General features: G+C 32.8%; 1 protein-coding gene across 2 annotated transcripts; it reads left to right on the top strand.

The window, feature by feature from the left end:
• The first annotated feature begins 3,659 nt into the window (after window positions 1-3,659).
• Window positions 3,660-20,543, top strand: LOC148285551 (dnaJ homolog subfamily B member 13-like). Of its 2 annotated transcripts, none has more exons than XM_088223557.1 (6): window positions 3,660-3,794; window positions 5,694-5,882; window positions 8,517-8,661; window positions 9,912-10,089; window positions 13,531-13,702; window positions 15,574-20,543. In XM_088223557.1, exons 1-6 carry the CDS (start codon window positions 3,727-3,729, stop codon window positions 15,791-15,793), a joined length of 972 nt encoding a protein of 323 aa, XP_088079683.1. In that variant the 5' UTR covers window positions 3,660-3,726; the 3' UTR covers window positions 15,794-20,543. The 2 variants fall into 2 exon arrangements, with proteins under 2 accessions (XP_088079683.1, XP_088079692.1); XM_088223566.1 differs by lacking the exon at window positions 15,574-20,543 and adding an exon at window positions 14,579-14,640.
• The last annotated feature ends 247 nt before the right edge of the window (window positions 20,544-20,790 follow it).

Below are 20,790 nucleotides of genomic sequence, written 5' to 3'. Positions count from 1 at the left end.
ATCATTAACTATGGAATTGTATAAACAAAAACTATAAATATTATCAAATTTTAAATAGGTACAAACGAATCTAATAAATGTGAATACACTATAATTTTACTGTGCCGTAAGATGACATGTGTAAAAAAGTCTATCCTCCGTCGGGTATCAAGCGGCTGCCGGCTGGTTTGTTTGTTTGGAAATTCTTGTAATGATGAGCAGAGATTAGTGAATTAAAAACTTTAAATGCCTTTGTTTATATGTATGCAAAATAAAGTTTCCATATAAAATACTATAGTGTGCGTACTAACATCATCATCATTCCCTTTCCTCACTTAATGGTGCATAGGGCACGGCATCGGCACACCAATCGCAGCGTATCTTGATCATTTTGGTTACGTAAAGGTAAGATTATCAGTCTTACCATGAAATATTCTAGTTTAACCCTTTATAGTTTCAAATAAATATTTCAGGAACACGTTAACACAGGCCATTAAAAACGAACATACAATTTTTGTTTGTATTCTCATACACGCACTATAATATTTTATATGAAAACTTTCTGTTACGCATTCATAACAAAAAGCCATTAAATATTTGAATACACAGTACATAACGATTACATCTTTTTTAATTTTATTTTGAAAAACTTATCACTAGTTTACAAAAAAAAAAGGTTTTTTATTAAATAAATTGATAAACAACATGGAATGAAAAAAACTTTACAATTATTTGCTGACCCACTTCAAAAAAGTTGGTAACGAGGCTTGCATGTAGAAGGAATGACACTAACAATCTATAATATTAATACTCTAGAATTGAGTGAAGGTATTCTGACACAATAAAAAGCAGTAAGAGTATTTTTTAAAATTAGTTTATTTATTTTTTATTTTGACATTTAGTTTTACTGACTTTAATTTAATTTACTGTATCGTCAAATAACATTCTTAAAACACATGTCTTTGTTAAACTAATTTAAGAGGCTATTAAAAAATGTATTCAAATGTTTGTTTGAGGACATTATTTTTAAAAAAATGACTAATCAATAATTATACTCTTAAATTTCAGATTAAGCCTTCCAGGAGGATAGGGCGCCTCTATTTCGTACAAGGGACTATAAGGCAGGACAATGAGACAGGGCAAGTACTGGAAAATTAATTACTCCCTCAAGTCGAAGAATCATTTCCTGGTCGCCAAGAGTACATATTTATGCACGACTCCGCACCTTGTTATAAAGCCAGGACTGTCACTGCATTCCTGGCTGGAAAAATTGGGAAAGTTTTAGCTTGGCTGGGGACCCTCCCAACATGAATCTTATTGAAAACCTGTGGGAGCTCAAGAAGAGGGAAATTGCCAAGGAGGTGATCATAACCAATCACCAGCTCGTCGAAATCCTCACCCTCTCACAAAGGAGGATGCTTATCATCCTGCTTTGTTTTTTCTTTATAAAACGGAATCTTTTGACTCATACACTAAGGTTCCTATTGATAATACAGCATCATGGAGGGGATGGGATTTCACTAAGGTGATTTCCGCTCTCTCTACGATATGTTTTTGAATTCTGATTGGGACTATATTGGTAATCGAACAGACGTGAATGAGGCTGTTCAATATTTTTATGAAATTATATATTCTTGTTTCTACAATTGCTTTCCTAGGAAACCCGGCTGTCAGTAATAAGAGATATCCGAAGTGGTTCTTTCGAGATATTATCAGCGATATCAGAAAAAAACATGGGTTTCACAAAAAATGGAAGTCTTTTAGTAATTTATATTACTATACTCTATGTAGTGATCTTCGAACAATTGTAAAACAAAAGATAAATGTAGCTTTCAAGACATATATTACTGGTATTGGGTCCAATATATTGCAAAATCTTAATGAATTCTGGAAAAATATTGACTCTAAGCGCCAAGATGGAAAAATAATTGACTCCATGACCTGGCGTAGTCAGGATGTTTGTTATGAAGATGTTGTGAATGCTTTTGCCACGCTTTTGCTGAAAATTTCAAATCAGTTTACATTTCTTCTTTAAATGAAAGCATTCACATAGGGAGTTCAAGTACGTCTCGAGGCGCGCAATTTTAATCGAAATTTTTTGTGAAACAGATGTCTTGAGATCAATTAGTTTTTTTTTTTAAATACCAAATCATTCGGTCCTGACTCTGTTCCTACATTTGTGTCAAAGGATTGCAGCCATGTTTTAAAGAAACCACTTTCTGTAATATTAAATCTATCCTTAAAAACAGGTACTTTTCCAGAGATATGGAAGACTTCCAAAATTTCTCCAGTATTTAAAAAAAGCAATAAAACATGCATTGAAAATTATAGACCTATGCCAATTTTATCTACACCTGCGACGGTATTTGAGTGGTTAATACACCAATTTATCAATCCCAAAATAGAGCCATTCATAAAAATGAACAGCATGGAGTCAGGGCGCTTAACCATTACAAATTTGATGGTATTTACGAATTTTGTCACAAAATCACTTGACAAAGGTGCTCAGATAGACTGCTCGTACAACAACTTCTCAAAAGCGTTTGATAAAGTAGCTCACCAGCTTTTGTTTCAGAAACTTCATAGGATTGGCTTCAGTGACATTCTTCTGAGATTTTTCTCAAGCGATTTTATAGATCGAAAGAAGTATGTGTCAAATGGACTCGGGAGTGCCCCAAGGGTCTAATTTAGGACCAATGTTGTTCACAATATTTATAAATGACATTAGCAATGAAAATAAATTTTCAACATTTTCATTATTTGCTGACGACTTGAAAATTTTCTGCGAAATACAAACTCTTTTAGACTATTTGAAACTTCAGTACGACATTCAAAATATTACACAATGGAGTAAACGAAACAAACTGTTCTCTAATGTCTCTAAATGCTTTGTCATGTCGTACACAAGAGTGTCCAAAACAATTCATTTCCGTTATATCATAGATGGAGTAAAGCTTGAACGTGCATCAACCTCCAGGGATCTCGGGGTGTGGTTTGACGCTACGTTATTTTTCAATCTACATATAATATCATGAAGCGAGATCCTAATCAACCGAGGCCCGCAAGGCCGATAAAACGAGGCCGAAGGGCTGGTAACATGAATCCCGAAAGGCTAAATTATCTTTGATGTAATAGTCGGCGATATAGTATAATATTATTATGTCTAGAAGAAAAACGACAAAATCAAAATATGAACATTTTCATTTTTTGTTTTCGATAATTGCGCGTTTGACGTATTGTAAAGTGGTAACAAGACTTAGCGAAACTCTTGAAATTCATATTTATTTTCGTATTTACCTACCTAACCGAAAATTTCTACGCTTTGTCGAAGGTAACAGTGCTGGTCAAAATGTGGTTATGTAGATTTAAGTAGTACATTTTTTCCCTTTATTAGGGGCCTTCTACCAAAATATGATAACATCGGCCAAAAACAATTTACGTGGACTTACAAATTATTATAAACATAAAAACAACACAAATAGAAAGAAATAACAGCACAGACAACAGAATATAATATTTTCAAGAATTACATAAAATAATAATTGTAATAATAAACATATTATAACTAAACTAACAAAATTCTAACATGAATTGAAATAGGCACTATCAGAAAAAGGGTACCCATCTACTCGATTTTTAATGAATCGACAAATTTATAAATGTGTTCTTTTATTCAAGATCGCACTTTTTTTTCAAACGTTATAATATTGATGGCAAATTCTAATTTGTGTTTAGCGTGACACCAAAATGGGTCTCGATTATTATGGAATATTATCGCTCCCAAGATCGTGTACTTTAGAGGAAATACAAAATGCGTAAGTAAAACATTTTTATCATAAAACTGAAATCCAACGACATTTGACCGATTGAGGGCATAGACATGGTAAAGGTTACTTTACCAATCTGTACCTTAAAGGATAAACCACGAAAGTCACATTGAAAGAAATGTTCAGGAAACAAGATTTTGTGATCATGCGATTTCCAAAACATCGTAACTTTAGAACCAAATGAGATAATTTTAACCTATAAACATAGAATTAAGAAAAGTCCAGAAACCGCATACGCACATCAAAACAGAAGGCGACTAAACTACTCATAAATGAGTAGGTTTACGTTTTGACCCATTAGTTTCTTTGTGGACGTCGGCGTCGCTCAGTACTTACCTCCTGATTTGAATTCAACTATACCGTGTTGTGTCCTTTTAAATTGTAAAAATACTGCTAGGATCTTAAAGAAACAGGATAGTATCACATCACATTTCATGTGTAATTAGCAAACGAATGTTTAAGTAGCAAATGCATTACTTAAAAATTGAATTATTTTTCCACCTGTCAGATTGTCGAAGAAACAAAATGGAAATTTCGTTAGTGTTGCCAGGGTAGTAATTTTTTTCCCCTTGTTTGCTCATCTAATGCAAGAACTAATGAAAATTAGACCTCGGATTAAACAACGCCGTGGGGGACATTTGAACGAAATTATCTTTAAAACATCAAATATTATTTAACATGACATAAAAATATCCGCTTTATGTAAAATAAAATTTGTTTTATATTTTAAGTTCAAAGTTTATAAATTCAATTACTCTTATTAAATTACCCTTTACTTATCTACTCTGTTGTGTCAATCAATATTTCCGCGTGCACAATAAAATTTTATAGAAATTAACAGATAGCTTTTTTTCACCTTACATTTGTGTTATGATTATTTTTTTCCCCATCAAGCAACATTACGCGGCGACATCATGAATGCGCGCGGCGAAAGTAGGTCATAGCATATCTGTGACTGATGTTTTTTGCATTAAAATAAAGTGGACCTCAGATACTTATTTCAACCCAAAAAGCATTATTATGAAGAAAGTGAAATTTGGTGTTTTATTCATATGTAAAATAGCTTATTGCAATAATTTCTGCATTTTTAACTTCAAAACAGCCAAAAGTGTATTACCGTGCTGTATCCTTCTAGGTAGGTACAGCAATGATGCCATTATGTACCTATACACGCATCGACCTATGTGATATACATGTCGTAATTTCGATTTCGGGAGCCCCAGTGGTGTAAGGGATAAAAGAGACCACTCTTGTCTCATGCTATTCCCCATGAAATCACAATAATGGGTGTGATTTTTTACAAGCTTGGGTGTTCTGTGTTGTAATTTACTATTTAAAAAAAGTCCGGAGTTTTGAAACTTGGTATGATTGTTAATTGGTGTCTACTGCATAACATAGTTAAAGTCCCTGAGGGTGGTGGGTGCGCTAAGGGTGGAGAGGGGGGTTGAATGGTTCCTTTTCCCGGTTTTTCACAGATATCTCCGAAACTATCATTCCAAGCGAAAAGTGTTGTAAAAACAAATTGAAGTAAACAAAATTTTGCACAAAAACAGTTGGTTTCTTTTCTGAGGGACCGTGGCAAGATGGCGCGAATGGAGCAAACAGCGAACGGCAGTGTTGAAGAGGGTGGTGGGAGGTAAATGTTTAGAGTAAAAGAGAGCGAGAATGCGCGCGCTTGTGTAGAGAGAGAGAAAAAACTATTTGGTTATGGCATAAAACAACCTTTAACCTCCTTCCCCGCCCTTAGCGCACCACGACCCTCGAGTACTTTTAGTATGTTTTTCAGTAGACACCAAAAAACAATAGTGCCAAGTTTCAAAACTCAGAGATTTTACTTAAAAAATCTAATTTGCCTGGGCTGATGCTTATGCTTCCGCTTTCATTCAGTTTCAGACGCTTGGCGATTAAATGTTTCCCGGGAGAGCAGCGCACGATGTGTCTCGTGGCGGAGGCTTATGAAGTTTTATCGGATCAGTGCACCCGCGCCCTATATGACCAGCTGGGGGAAGAAGGTCTCAAGTCAGGAGTTATAGCAAAGTCTTACGCCTTCCATGGACAACCACTGAAAACCCTTGAGTAACTAAACATCGTCAAATCAACAATTTTTTCTATACCTAGATAATTTAAATAAGTCAACACATTTGCACATTGCATCACTGTCTAACTTTTGTTATTTTAAGATCTAACAAGTACCTACATATGTAATAAAAAATTTAATCTATAATATCAATTCTCTATAATTGATTGATTGCGTCATTCTCGTCGATTATTATCGTGGCATTCACGGTAAGTAAGTGATAATAAGTCGATTTCGAGGAGAAAAACACTGACGAAGATTGTAAAACAAACTAATTGACTTAAAACTAATGTTAAGAGAGCCTTACTTAGCCTAGCAATTTTGTTTTTATTTAATGCAGACCCATTCGCTGAAAGAAGCCAAAAATTCAAAATGGACCTGGAAGTGTCTGGTTTCGGTACCGGAAAACGCAATTAAAATTTTCAGAAAATGTCTCTTGCTACATACATTTATATTCTATTTCATTATACATTATATCTTCATACATTGTTTATTGTATACATCATACATTCATATTCTCCTTCCATTTTAAGTAGAAGAAAACAAGATTTTTCACTTTAGCTTTAAAAACTATAATTACGTAGTATTTATTTATTATTATTATTAATAATTACATTTATTTATAATAATAATACACTAGCAGCTATAAAGCTGATGCGTGTATATCAAGTGTACATGGTTATTAAACATTATAAATTGCTGTGTGCATCTAGTTAACATTCACTGAACTAGCACCAATCACTTTCTCGGGAAGGCCATTCCATTTCTCCACAACTCGGTTTGTCAGGAAGTTCTTCCTGGGATTGGATGAGAAGGAGGTAATGTTTAGTTTCAATGAATGTCCTCAGTTTCAATAAATTACCTCTTATTTTTATATTTAAGCATGGATTTTTTTAAAACTTACAATAAATCGTTAACTGATCGTATTTTAAAAAATATGCTATAAAATAAACAAACAGAGACTCGCACATTTTACTGTAAAATCTAGATGATTGTGCTTGTAAGTTCAGAAATAATATATAATGCACTTTCCTCTCAGAGTAATAATGCAGCTTGGCGCATCATTACTTTGAGACTTTCCTCTATCCAGAAATAATAGTTTAAAAAAACAAAGAAAAGAAATAAAAAGTAAAATCGCGGCGAAATAGTAAAATAAACGTTTCAGATAGTACAACAATCTAAGTTTGACAAAAATAATACGTAATAGGTACTAAAGGTGAATCCAAAATAAAGTGTCAGCCCTCCATTATCGACGCGGGGTAAACGACAAACACATCTCTCGTTTTAACCGCTGCGCTGCGCTGTCGTGTGGATAATTATAATAATTCCTCGTGTCTTAGTATTTCATCAGAATTCTATCAGACGTTTCCGAGTGTACGAAATCAAAATTTGTTCTCAATACCAAACTTCGACGCGTAATGCGCGTACAAAGGCACGCGCCTTTACGCGCTATATTGTATTGCCGGCCCTCCGAGCACAGAAACGGAGAACGCGTTAACGCGCTCATGGAACTTAACCGGTTAAACTGAAATCTTTGTCGTATCAGAGTCTACGCTTTTATAAAAAAATCTATGTTACCAGAATGATTTCAATCGCATCACATCATGTCTGTTTACGTTTGTAAATCTCGATCTCATCTTTTTCTAATCATGTTAGGTCTCCTAAAGATAATCTACGATATCCTCCCTAAGATCTTCCAGTGAATACACGTATTTCATATTTATGTTCTTCAAGCTTATAGATAACTAGCAAGCAACACCGTTACATGCTCGAAAATTCGGCCCTCCGGGCCTCAGTTTTCGGCTCTTCGCGCCCCGGTTAATTAAACTCTTAGTCACCTAGAAGTATAGCCTCTTTAGTTCTCACTTTTTTCTGTTATTCGGAGTAATTTAAATCTTATAATACAAAATCTCTCACTAAAAATAATGCCACAAAAAACACACAAAATTTGCAAAATATTTCATATCTACGTAAAAATATTGATAAGTTAGCGGTAAAAATTAAAAGGAAATGAACAAGAATTTTGTTATAATACATAAAAGGGGATTGAGGAATATTCTCACGGCTTTTAAAAACAAATTTAGAGGTAAATGTTTTGATTGAAAAAAAACAATTGAAAGGTAAATATTATTGTGATAATAATAGTTGAAAAAATTATCGTTGTTTATTTTAAAAATAAGTTGAGGTAAATATTAAAACGAATAAAGAGAGATAATTATTATTCCCTTCGAACGTCTGAAGCCATTTCCAGCAAATCTGCTTCGCCAATTTTATCTTCTATAATAAATCTTGAACGTTCTTGTTTATGTTATGTTTTTGTACTGTTATTGTGCGTTTTTTAATATAAATCATATGGGTGTACATAAATGAAATATATATATAAATACGTAGTATATAAAACTGTCTTAACATTTTGATAATTATCTCCGTGTATTATTCTCACGTGCAAAATATATGTTTTTAAATATATATTGTTAAGAGTCCTCGGCACGGGTAATCCCAGTGAGGTCACTTTTTTATTATTCTTAATCATTGTTTATTATGTGGAAAAATGAATAAATAAATAAAGTTCTTACATTTTCAATGTACGTACCTACAATATACCTACATAATGTGTTTTGTACCCATTTCAGAATGTTTTTCGGAGCATCGAACCCATTTGAAAATGAAATAAAAAACAGTAAAAACCCCCTGCCCATACTTAATAGTGTCCTTGCAAAAGGATACAGGAAAAAGGATAGGGAATTGATAAGGTATCTACCCCTCACACTGGAAGAGGTGACTTATATTTATTTTAAAGATATTTATTTTGTAAATTAATCAATCAGCCATGGCAGTATTTAGTATTGACGTAATACATACTATTACAACATAGATGGAGAACATTTTTAAACAAGCATTGTAGAAGTCTGGTCCTTTACAAAACTTAGCACCTGTTATTGGCTGGTTTAAGCAGGGTTTATTATTACTATTATGGATCACTTATACGGTGCCATTTTTGCAATATTGACGTAAAAGAGCGCAAACCTTTATTTGTGTGGGTTGGTATGTTTTCATTTTTCTTTACAGAATTATTTCTAATTTCCGCTCTCCCATTTCCTACGCTATACATGGATCATAAGTTTGACCGCGCCCAGGCGGAGTAAGGAATACAATTCCATGAACGAAAATGAACCAAAACTTTGGACGAAGATTTTGACTCGATGACTACTCTCTCGTGTCGATATTACATGTTATTTTTTCGAGAAGTGGTCTAACCCCGCAATATTTTATAGTCTCTGAACTTGCACATAAAGCGTAAGAGTAACTATCTTATGTAATGAATAATACCTTCGTGTAACAAATGATCAAAATACGCTGCATCTCGTGTACCCAATCCACTTCCCTATGCACCAATGGGTGCGTATAAGGGTAATATGATAATGTATGGAATGTATTTTGTCGTTAATGTTTGTTGTTTTCTTTTAATAAATAAAGTAAATAAACAAATAAAACATAAATATATAAAAAATAATCGCAGTCTAACCATGAACGCCAAAAAGAGACTGGTGAATGCCTTAGTTTTCTCAGTGTTCATGTACGGTGTAGAGTGTTGGACACTGGGGGAATCTGAAAAGAAAAAAATCGAAGCTTTCGAAATGTGGCGTTGGCGGCGAAAGCTGCGGATTCCGTGGACGGCCAGACGTACGAATGCATCTATACTCCAGGAACTGGACATAGGAGAAATACTAACATTCATGTGCGAGAAAAGAATCCTGCAGTTCTTTGGACATATTTCCAGGGGGAACTTTGATAGTTTGGAGAAAACTATTTTCCTGGGAAGTGTCGAAGGGACAAGGTCGCGTGGACGTCAACCGACAAAATGGAGCGGCATAGTCACCGATTTATCAGAATGATCACCTGATGGAGGAAGATTGTCCATAGACGAGCCATGCATGGAGTCAGGCATAATTGCCATCTTTAAACATGAGGCACGGATCGAAGAGATATATAAATAATGTTTTTGGCATTTTGGTATTGTATTACAGGTATTTTTCGGAGGTGTAAAAAAATTGTTGATCCGACGTCTGGAGTTTTCCGATAGCCAGAATCAGCAGCTTTGCACAAAAGAAAGAATCCTAAGTGTGCCTATCGATCCAGGAGTACTGCCTGGCACCAAACTGGTATTTGAGGAACAAGGAGACCAAGGACCTACAAATATCCCCGGTGAGTAAGCCCACTAAGCTGAATTCTTCTAGAGGTAGAATTTAGGATATAACCACCTATAAAATTATAGTTTTAGATACAAACTCCTTGTGGACATTTATATGCTATTATTTTGTGAATATTTTTAGAACTAGCCTACAATATTACACTTATTCCGGTAAATTATGTTTAAATATTGGCGCCATTTATATAACTTTCATTATTCACCGCTTGAAGCGACAACAGCGCTCTATTACAAACAATTATACTGGCGCATGCGCAAGCGCAGCTTTATGCAAAACGACAACTTAGCGGTGGAAAAACGCGGCAAAAGCAAAACGAATATTTCATTAAATCTGAATCACAAGTATAAGTTGGCGATGACATAAAGCCTTGTTTACACGTGGACAATACAACATTGTTTTGTCCCAAGACTCAACCATTGTCCACGTGTAAATAGCAATTTGTAGGACAAGACTTTGTCTCTGGACATCGCCTCCGAGATAGACAGGCAGGCCGGGAGCAAATTATCCTCCGCGGAACAATGATTACCCCCACCACCGCGCGCAGGACTCAACCATTGTCCACGTGTAAACAGCAATTGTAGGACAAAATCATGTCTTGGGACATCGCCACCAAAATAGAAAGACAAGCTATTTCGGCGGAACAATTATTACCCCCACCACCGCACGCGGCTGCCAGTGGGAGTTTTTTGGAAAAAGATTAGAAATCTGAGGAATTTCGAGCAATGGAATAATACGTTTTCGTTTATCAACGTGGACATTAGCAGGAATTTTACACACAAAAAACGTAATATCTAGCAGTACTTACTATGCTTATAAAATAGGTTAAGGTTCAGTAAATAAGCATAATCAGAGTATAATATATGAAAACAAGTAATGCATTTTGTTGTTTTAACCAAAAATTATGCTTTTATTTTGAATTTTCATTCACATCCTTTTGTTAATTATTTTATTAATTAATGTTAAATTTTGAATAAACTTAATTTCTTTTTTATTATTACTATTATACTTACTTAAATCAATGCAAATGCAAATTTATAAAATATTAGTTTTTGTAAGTATTCGAAAGATGATCCTAGCAATATTTTTTTGTTTACTCTTACTCCTACTTAAATTTATAATTATTAATTTTGTTTTCCTTTAATACCGTGTATACCTTTGTCGTCTTATTAATATTATGTATACATGCTATTGAATCAGAATGTATTTTTTTGCTGCTCCGAGTTCCGAAAGACCTGAATAATAAGTCACTGGAATACATATATAGCAAGATAAATAAAAAATCTTAATACCTACATACCTCAAATTTTATGTATCACGAGATTTTATGCTACTACTACTACTACTACAATCATCACACCATTTCCTCGTAGGGGTGGGCAGAGAGAATAGACCGCCACACACGTCTATCCTGGCAAACATTCCTAGCTTGTTCCACATTCATACATCTTGTCATACATGCCTTTCACTTTTGCCTGATTTTGGCAAGACCAGGCTTTAGATTTTGGCGTATCTGATCATGCCTCGTCTTCCTTGGTCATCCTTGTCTCACTTTACCGTTACGAGAAATTATTAATAAGCTTTTTTACTTATTATTTATGTTTGAATAATTTTTACTTATTAATTATCTGTTCGAATAATAATAGATGTTTCAATAATATCAGCTTTCAGAAATTTAAAAACATAATTGAGAAATGGCCAAGTTGGGATATTTATTTTTTCGGCATCCCAACACTGACCATCGGCCGCATCGTATTGTCCTCGTATGGACACGCACGGACAGGAGACGGGACCTTGTGACGACAGCGATTTTCTCGACGTGAGATTGTGTCTTGGAAGTTTTTAATTTTTATTATTTTTTTAATATTTTTAAGTACATTTACATTTTACATTTTTTTTGCAACTGGAGGAAATTATAAAGTTAATTTCTCTTTATAGCAAACACGACTGTTTATGGCGCGGCGCATTGATTGCCTAATTTATAGGGACAAACAATGTAAAAAAAATGCAATGGAGGCAATTATAGTCACAGTGGGAATCCTAGGTTTTCCTGTTAAAGAATTAAAATTGAAAATTAAAAGTCTGCGGTCAACATACCTGACTGAAGTTAAAAAGATCCATGACTCTGCTTCATGATCATGATGAAAAAGATTCATGATCTCGAGGTCGGGGGCTAATTTAGATACCATATATAAGCCAAAAATACCATGGTTTAATAAAAATGGATTCATTCATTAATTACGTGCGATTAAAAAGAATCACAATAAATCATATGGCACGTACATCTTTATTATGACATATTTAATAAATAGGTAAGGTTACTCAATTCTAGTTGAGGCAAACAAATACATTCAAAGGCTTCCGAAGGATACGATAGTGTGTGTTTATTGAACACGTGGTCCCAATTTGCACGAATCGTCTAAATCCACACTGCACGGTAAAATTAAGGTGGTTTGACATTTATTATATTATTTAAAAATTATTCAGGGGCTACTCTTAGGGGGAAATCTAGAAAAAGTAAATCAAGTGCGGATTAATCACCTTATTGCGTTTGCCTGGCATTAAATAAATACATTTAAATAAATAAAAAAAAATAAGACTTTAAATGTGCCGTGTGGATTTTTACAGCTGTGTGAAATTCATTGTATTTCCAAGTAGGATTTATGACTAGATTAAAATATTCCTAACGCAGGTATAGGATGATGTTTAAATTTATTATTAAATACATATTCATATTCTTTGTTTCATTTACCGAGATACAATATAAGATAAAATATATATAATAATGGCGAACGGTTATGCTGCGGTAGCAATTCCAGTGAATTCGGGTAAATGTAGTTTAATCTCAGTGCTGATTAATGGTAAATATTTAACTAAATATATTGGTGTACGCATTTAAAATATAATATCATAAATATAAAACATGAATTAAAAAGACAAAATAATATATAAAACAATGTTTTTGCCATTATGATGTTTCTATAGGCATAGATTTATTTATAAATCGGCCGATTCGCAATCGTCAAGCATTATTTGTCGGAAAGTTCAACTGCATTCGATCACCATTTTTAAGACTCAATATGTAATAAAAATACTATTTAATTTTTTTTTCAAATTTCATGTATAAATGAGTCAATCATTTTTAGATATCTGCGCGCCATCCAATTCCTAATCCATAGTTTTTTCTGATTATTATCTTGTTCATCTTCCAACAATTCCAAATACATCTTGGTCAATAACCATATTTCATATTTTCATCATCAAAAATCATATTTTTCGCAAACTCGCTCGCAACAAACGCCGCGCCGCACAGTGGACTTAGGAACCTAAGTCATTATTTCGATTTTTAAAAAATTGTTTGATGTAGAAAATCTAATTTGTAACAATGTTTGTCATTTTCAATTTTTCGTTACAAATATCTAATTTTCATTATTTGTAGCGGACGTTGTAGTTGTAATTCAAGATCGGCCACACCAACGTTTCCAACGCTCGGGAAGTAACTTAATGCTCAAGGTACCGATAAGTCTACGCTTTGCTCTATCTGGACTATTGCTGGCCATACATACCTTGGATCGCAGAGTGCTACATGTGAGGCTAATTCCACCACTGAGGTACATTTATCTAAAATAACACATTTTTATTGTTAATTCATAACATATAGTTTGATGTTTACAAATAATAATATTTACATTCAAATATTGATAGTTTAATATTAACCAATAAAAAGCTACACAATCCTTTTGACAATGACACAATCAGGCATTTTGGTTCCGATTCTAAACATCCTGCCGGCTGGCGATCGAAGAACAACTAAATACGCGTTGGGCATGACGGAGCGTTTGGGCATGAGTTAAGGTCATCATTTTGAGAGCTCAGGGCATGTCTATGTGTATTAATATGTCAATGACTGCGTGTCATGATTTGTAACAAGTCAATAATATGATGTTTTTGTTCAAATGAAAACTAACCCTAAAATAAGATACTTAAACAATAAGGTCAATTACACTGCACCTGCTTGAAATTTAGTCTAATGTTTATCCTTTATTAGTTGTTTACCTACTTTATTCTTCATTCGCGAGGCACACGCTGTGGCGCTCAGACTGCAGCACCGTTTTTACGACACGATTTTGGCTTTTTTGACACATCAAATGAATTCTGATTTTTTTTAACGTAAAACTGGGGTGATGCAAAATGTAAAAAATGTTAATTGGGGGAATATTTGTATGAGAATGTATAAAGAAAAATGGATACTGGACATTTCGGTGTAAAAAGCGGGAAAACATAAAATTGAGGAACATTAAAATGAGGTTTTACGGTGGATCATACACGTCATGCAATAAACTTATAACATCATAGTTATTCTCAATTGAAAATGTCAGATCACGAGCCAAATTCTCGTCATTGGCGGGAGGTTTTGATTTTCTGCTTAAATATGAAGAAATCTGTATCTGAGGCTCATCAAACGCTCTTAAGTTTTATTTATTTAGGATAATTTATATAGTGCCATTTTTGTGAAAATCACCTCAAGGGCGCTGTACAATAAACATTACAACACGCCTTGCAGCTACAGAGCGCATTAGCGGTTAGCTGAAGGTCCCCTATTTTCATTTAAGTTAAATTTTAATTGTTAAATAAGAGCTAGATTACAACACATATTGCAGCTACATACACACGGACGTTTAGAAATCTAGCCCTCATTTACACTGCACAATAAAATGAGTAAGAAGTGTTTTTAATTTATAAATAATTGTTTACAAATAGAATCTAGATAACATGTCCTGCAGCTACAGAACGCATGAGCGGTTAAAAATATAGTCCTCATTTACAGTTGAAGTTTAATTTAGATATAAAGCTAACATTACAAAAAGTCTTGCAGCTACTAAGCGCATCACTTGTTTCAACCAATGGCTTGCGGCCTGGATGACCAGCACTTCCGGTCTTATGAAGTAAAAAAATAGGATCGATTCGTGGATATCTTCAAAAGATGACCAGTTTTTTTTAATACGGTATTCGTATGCTGCCTGAATGGGAGAAAGTAGTGGCCAGCTATGGACAATATTTTGAATCATAAATGTAGAATCAGTTTTTTTTACAATAAGGCCTAAAATTTTGGAAAAAAGTGGCATAAGTAAAGTTGTACACTTATAGTTAAAATTAAAAGTAGTATGTAGTTAAAGTTTTGAAAAAGCATCCCTTTTTTTAATACAAAAAAGCTTCGGTTTTTAAAATTGTTACTATTACTTTTGATTTTTTACTATTACTAACAATCAAACAAACCAGCCTTAGTGACCCCGACTCGATCCTAAGGGTTAGTTTGCACTGAATTTAACAGTCATTTTTTTGACATTTTATTATTTTGACGTAGCTGCTATTGCCATATTTAAAATACATGTTTAGACTGACAAATAACAACAAAAACTATTTTTATTTTTAACACTTCATAATATTTACTTTTTGTGAATTGACCCATTATACTTTTAAGGAATGAATGCACTAAAACTATAGAAGATGAAGGGTTACCAATTCCTGATGAACAATATAAACGGGGAGATTTAATAGTCCAGTTTGATGTCACTTTACCTGCTAATTTGCCAAGGCCTGCAAGAGATTTGCTTGTCGAGACAATCAAGACAGTTGAAACTAAAGGTTTGGTATATGAAAAGAAAGAAGATGATAATAAAAAAACACCGTGTGTATTATAGTTATTGAAATTAATAAATTTGACAAAATATTTTTTTCTATTAAAGTGATCGGTGTCTCATTTATTTTATTTGTTTTCAACCGGTAATTGCAAATTTTGTTTATGAATCTACAAACATTTAGACATATTAAAGATACTGCTCATTTATATCAAATTTCATTGTACATATATTACATTCAAATGGGGAAAATGTTAAAACACTGGTTAAAATGTATTAAATATAATCTGAAATAAAATTCTAGTACCAAAGTATAAATAGCAACATTTAAAATAACTCTTTGTTGCTTATATAATATTTGTTACAAGGCACATAAGATTTACAAATCTTAGCATGTAAATAAATCTATAAAATAAAAACAATTATTAAATATGTGTAACAAAAACATTTCATAAAATCAAAGATAAAAAAACATCTAAAGTATAAGGTGAATCATCAACATTTCGAAATAAATACATACAGTCAATTTTGTAATGTCTATTCTTACACTACCCATAATAAATAATATATTTCTATAAATGATGGCGAATAATTTTTATCACGTTTAAATTTCAGTCACATTGAAAATCCTTCTCAATATTTTAAACCATTGCAAATTAAAATTGTGTAAATACTGAGCCATTTTGTAGCGAGGCTTACAGAAATGAGAACTCATATTTTAGTTACAAAATTTTATGACTAATATTAATAAAAATAAAATCGGTTTCCTTAAACAAACATAGTTGTAAAATGTAATAAATATTATACTCTGTTACACTATATAATATGCAAGTATATATTACAGAGAAACCATTGCTACATATTTATCACAATAATCTGGACAGTTTGCATTGTAATTATTGTAATGTTTAAAGAAAGCAAAGCCAACTTTATATATTTACTACATATTTACATTTATAATTGAAAGCAGTATAGTTAAAATATTTCCTTCCTCCCTCACCGATTAGTAGTACTTATGTACATAATATTTTATGGGTAACCCCATACAAGGCCACACAATTCCATTAATTCTTCATAAAAAATAAAAATATTATATTTGACCATAGTTGTCTGTTCATAAAAAGGGAAGCCATGGGTAAAGTGTTAATTATATTAGAAGTGAGATTTCAAAATATGCTATAAAATGCACACTCAGATCATAAATAGCCGAATGACTACTTAACTCTTTCACCGCTAAGCATAGATTACGTTTGTCGACACCCGTACGCAGCGGCATATTTTCAAGCGCTAAATATCACGGACGAGATTTTTAAATCGTCTAGTTATAAGAGACAAAGGCATTTATCCGTATAATTTATCGTTTAGTTATCTTTCCAAATATTTGAACTTCAATAATCAAATAAGTTTTTGTGTGTACACAAAGAAATTCGCATCGCATTGGTTCAAATTTCAAGATGCGCGAGGAGCGAAACTCATATTTATGTTGTTTTTATTGTTAAAATAAAAATAATTATACTTATGATTTTAGGATTCTACATATAAAATAATAAAAATGAATTTATCGTCGGTTAATATTGTTTTTTTCAGTGGCATATATAGAAACAACAATATTTCGAATATCGTTTTCAAAATGAAAGACTATTCTAGCTTACTTTAAAATCTGTCCCTCACAAATTTACTTATCATTTTTGTCGGTTTGACATATTGAGATATTATGATTATTTTTATATTTTTTTTAAATAATGTATATTTTTGGAAAAACAAAACACGAACTATACAAAATGAGGTTTGTAATTAATATAGTAGTTTTTATTTTGAGTAGTTATTATTACAAATATAATTCTTAGTGTTTTCAGTACAACAGTAACACAAGATATTCAATAACACTATCAACGCACAGTTCTATAAAGATAACGAAATACGACACTCGAGATACGGCGCGAGGTCATTGCCGAGCGGGAATTTAAGAACTGCTGGGTCATTTTTTCGCCCACTCTGACTAAAATCTTTTATAATATAAACAAATATAATCCTAGAAGTTATTCAGAGATGTCACTCATGTTCAGGGAATATTTCGATACAAACTTTTTGGCCATCTATCGTATATTTATCAAAGTATCAGCCTATAAAGTCGAAAATGTCTAAAGACAGTTGCCGCGTACGGGACACGATTTTTCAGACTGTCTAAAGATAGTTTTCGCTGGGATTGGGTTAAGTACAAAAATTCCCATTAAGTATTCAAAATAATTGAACCTAGGTCTGAGTCATGGGTTATCACTTCTAAAGATTAATAGCTATTTAAGCACATCAGTACAACACCTGTTTTGCCACTGAGAAGTCGTTTACTCGGAGTGTTCCTATTTTATAAAAGTGAATCGGGTTGTGGTCCCGTGGCTAGGGTCTCGGACTCACGGATCAAAGGTCCGTGGTTCGAATCCCACTCTACCCCAACTTGATTCCCATTTTCTAATAGTGAAGTATTTACAACTCGTTGAAAATGGCCCTCAAAATTAAATATTTGCGTAAATTATAAGAAGGCAAATATTTATTTAAAAAAATATTTTTTTTAAATGTCTACGAGACTTCAGCTTTCGATAGAAAAAAGAGTGAGGCAATTATAGTGCAATGAATCAACGTAAGGAGACGGAACTTTAAATTGAAAAGTGAGCACAGGATTAAAACCCTGCACTTCAAAATGTGATGATGGTTTTCCACAGAACCCACAGAACTTAAATCCTTACAATACCTGCTTTGCAAACCCTGAAAATGTATTGCTCACAATGCAGACCAACAACTTGGGGCAGCACATTCGTATACCGGCAGCCATTTTGAAAGCCCGCAGTATTCAATAAAATAGAATCCATCTTATCAAACTTCCTACTGTGAAATTTGATACATCATAATTCACCAATATTATTGACTGGCACTGATATTATTGACATTGATTGAACAACCAATATTGAAATTTATATCTGAGGAATACATCTAACTGTTTGTCCCCTAAAACGAAGAAAGAAAATTATCATTACTGCGCCTGCCATGTCATACTGAAACAGTTGAAAGGGCGGTAAATACAGTAACAGAAACTTCAGCTACATTATGCAGGAAATCAGAGAGGTTTCATAAAAACCCTGATAGTCTCGAAAAATCATACTGAAATTTAATAGCAAGAACTTTTGGGCTAATAGAAATATTATTAAAATAAATCATTATTTTATAACATTGTAAATAATTTTTTTCTGGGCGCCATTTTTTAAAAACTTTTCCTTGTAATAAATAAATGCAACTTATACAATTTCAAATGGTTTTGAAGACCCACATTTTAAACCTTTTTTGAGCCTTATGAAGGTGAATATAACAATGTACAAATATATGAACACAGTATTATATAAATAAATCAATGTGCTATCGAGATATAATGGAAGTTACTAGAAACCCTAAATACATACATATTATAATGAGACAATATAGACTCAAATCTACTGCCATCTAAAGGGCAAATTGATTTATTATCCATTGTATATTGCGGTCTCCGATATGTATACAAGGAAAAATATAACAATGTGCCAACAGCAATATTAATCCCTTTCTTGGCAATGTATCCTATAGGATACATATCGATGGTCTAGATCAGTGTTTTCCAACCTTTTTAAGCGTACAGACCGGTAACGCAAGTATAAAAACTTTTATTTAAGTAGAATTTTGTTTATTGGTTTTTAATATTATATTATAACGGGTATAGAAATAACAAATGGCGTTTTAAAATGGGTGACAAGTTTTTTTTGCAGACCAATTATGGCAGTGCTACCAATGGCACTGCTAATTTTTCAGGAGAGCAGTTTAATGTTTGAAAAGTTGCTTTTGGTCGTTCGTTTTGATGCCACTTTTCATGAAACTATGATTTGGGAAGAGATGAAAAATTAGTGTTCTAGTGAGTGTGAGTGGTATAAAATGTCCGAACTCATTATTTTTTTGTTCGTTTGTTCTTTTTCTGTCCATTACACGTTTGTTGTTAAACTAAAACCCAAACCAAAAATTTGGAACGCTTTTGTTCTATGCAATAGAGCTAAAGGGCCTTACTAGCCAAATATTACTCTGAGGTCAAAATAGTGCTTTGGCATATTTCATAGCAAGAAATGTATATTTAAATATTTCTAGCAATAAAGATATTGAGATTTTTCCTGTAAAAGTGTATTAGAACGCTAAGGTTAATGTAACAATTTTTTTTACATATTTAGTACAGCAGAGAAAGAAATGCATATGTTGAGATCAATCCCCTCTCATGTGCAATTACTTGATTGACATAGGCACAGATATTATATAACCGTAAATTTTATTGCTGAATGAAACAAAGATTCAATCAGTTTATATAAAAGACTTCAACCATATTTAATATTGTGACACAGCGATGCAGTGGCAAAGCACCAAAGCATTAAAAATAAATATCCAAATATTAAATATTATCATTATTAAAAATGGTTAATCTGAATTACTATATAATCTTTTGAACTATAATTTTATTAACATCATTACATAATCTCAACATGTAAAGAAAAGTCATTTGTTTCTATTCCATACTAAACTACAAAGAACATAGCACTATTGTAATGGAATAAAAAAAAACAATAAGTACATTTAAACAAGAATGGTGTACAAATGAAAATAACTAAATATTGCTGATTGCCCTTGTTTCAATATTGCTAAATGTAGATTGATTGTGCTTTTATAGCATATATACATAATTACACATAAAAACTAATTATAATTGAAAAATAATTCCATTCTCATGTCAGATTTTTTCGTACTTTTATATGCAGTCTGATAAACAGTTTGGAACTTTTCAATTTGACGCATGTGTTGGAAAAAGTTGTGATAACAACAAATTGTATTTCACCAAGTCTGTCTATTTTACCACATATTAAAATAGCATATGCATTTCTACAAACAAATTAAAATTCCTCTAGATACACCACTGTGGGATTTAGTTTCACATTTAACTGGATAATGCAAGTATGTATAATAAAAGCCACGATACTTCTGGTTCTGTCAATGAAAATCTA

This window comes from Micrasema longulum, unplaced genomic scaffold (assembly GCF_059751315.1).
Source record: "Micrasema longulum isolate JH-2025_06_02 unplaced genomic scaffold, ASM5975131v1 h1tg000024l, whole genome shotgun sequence".
Lineage (NCBI taxonomy): Eukaryota > Metazoa > Arthropoda > Insecta > Trichoptera > Brachycentridae > Micrasema > Micrasema longulum.
This window is presented reverse-complemented; position numbering and strand designations above follow the sequence as displayed.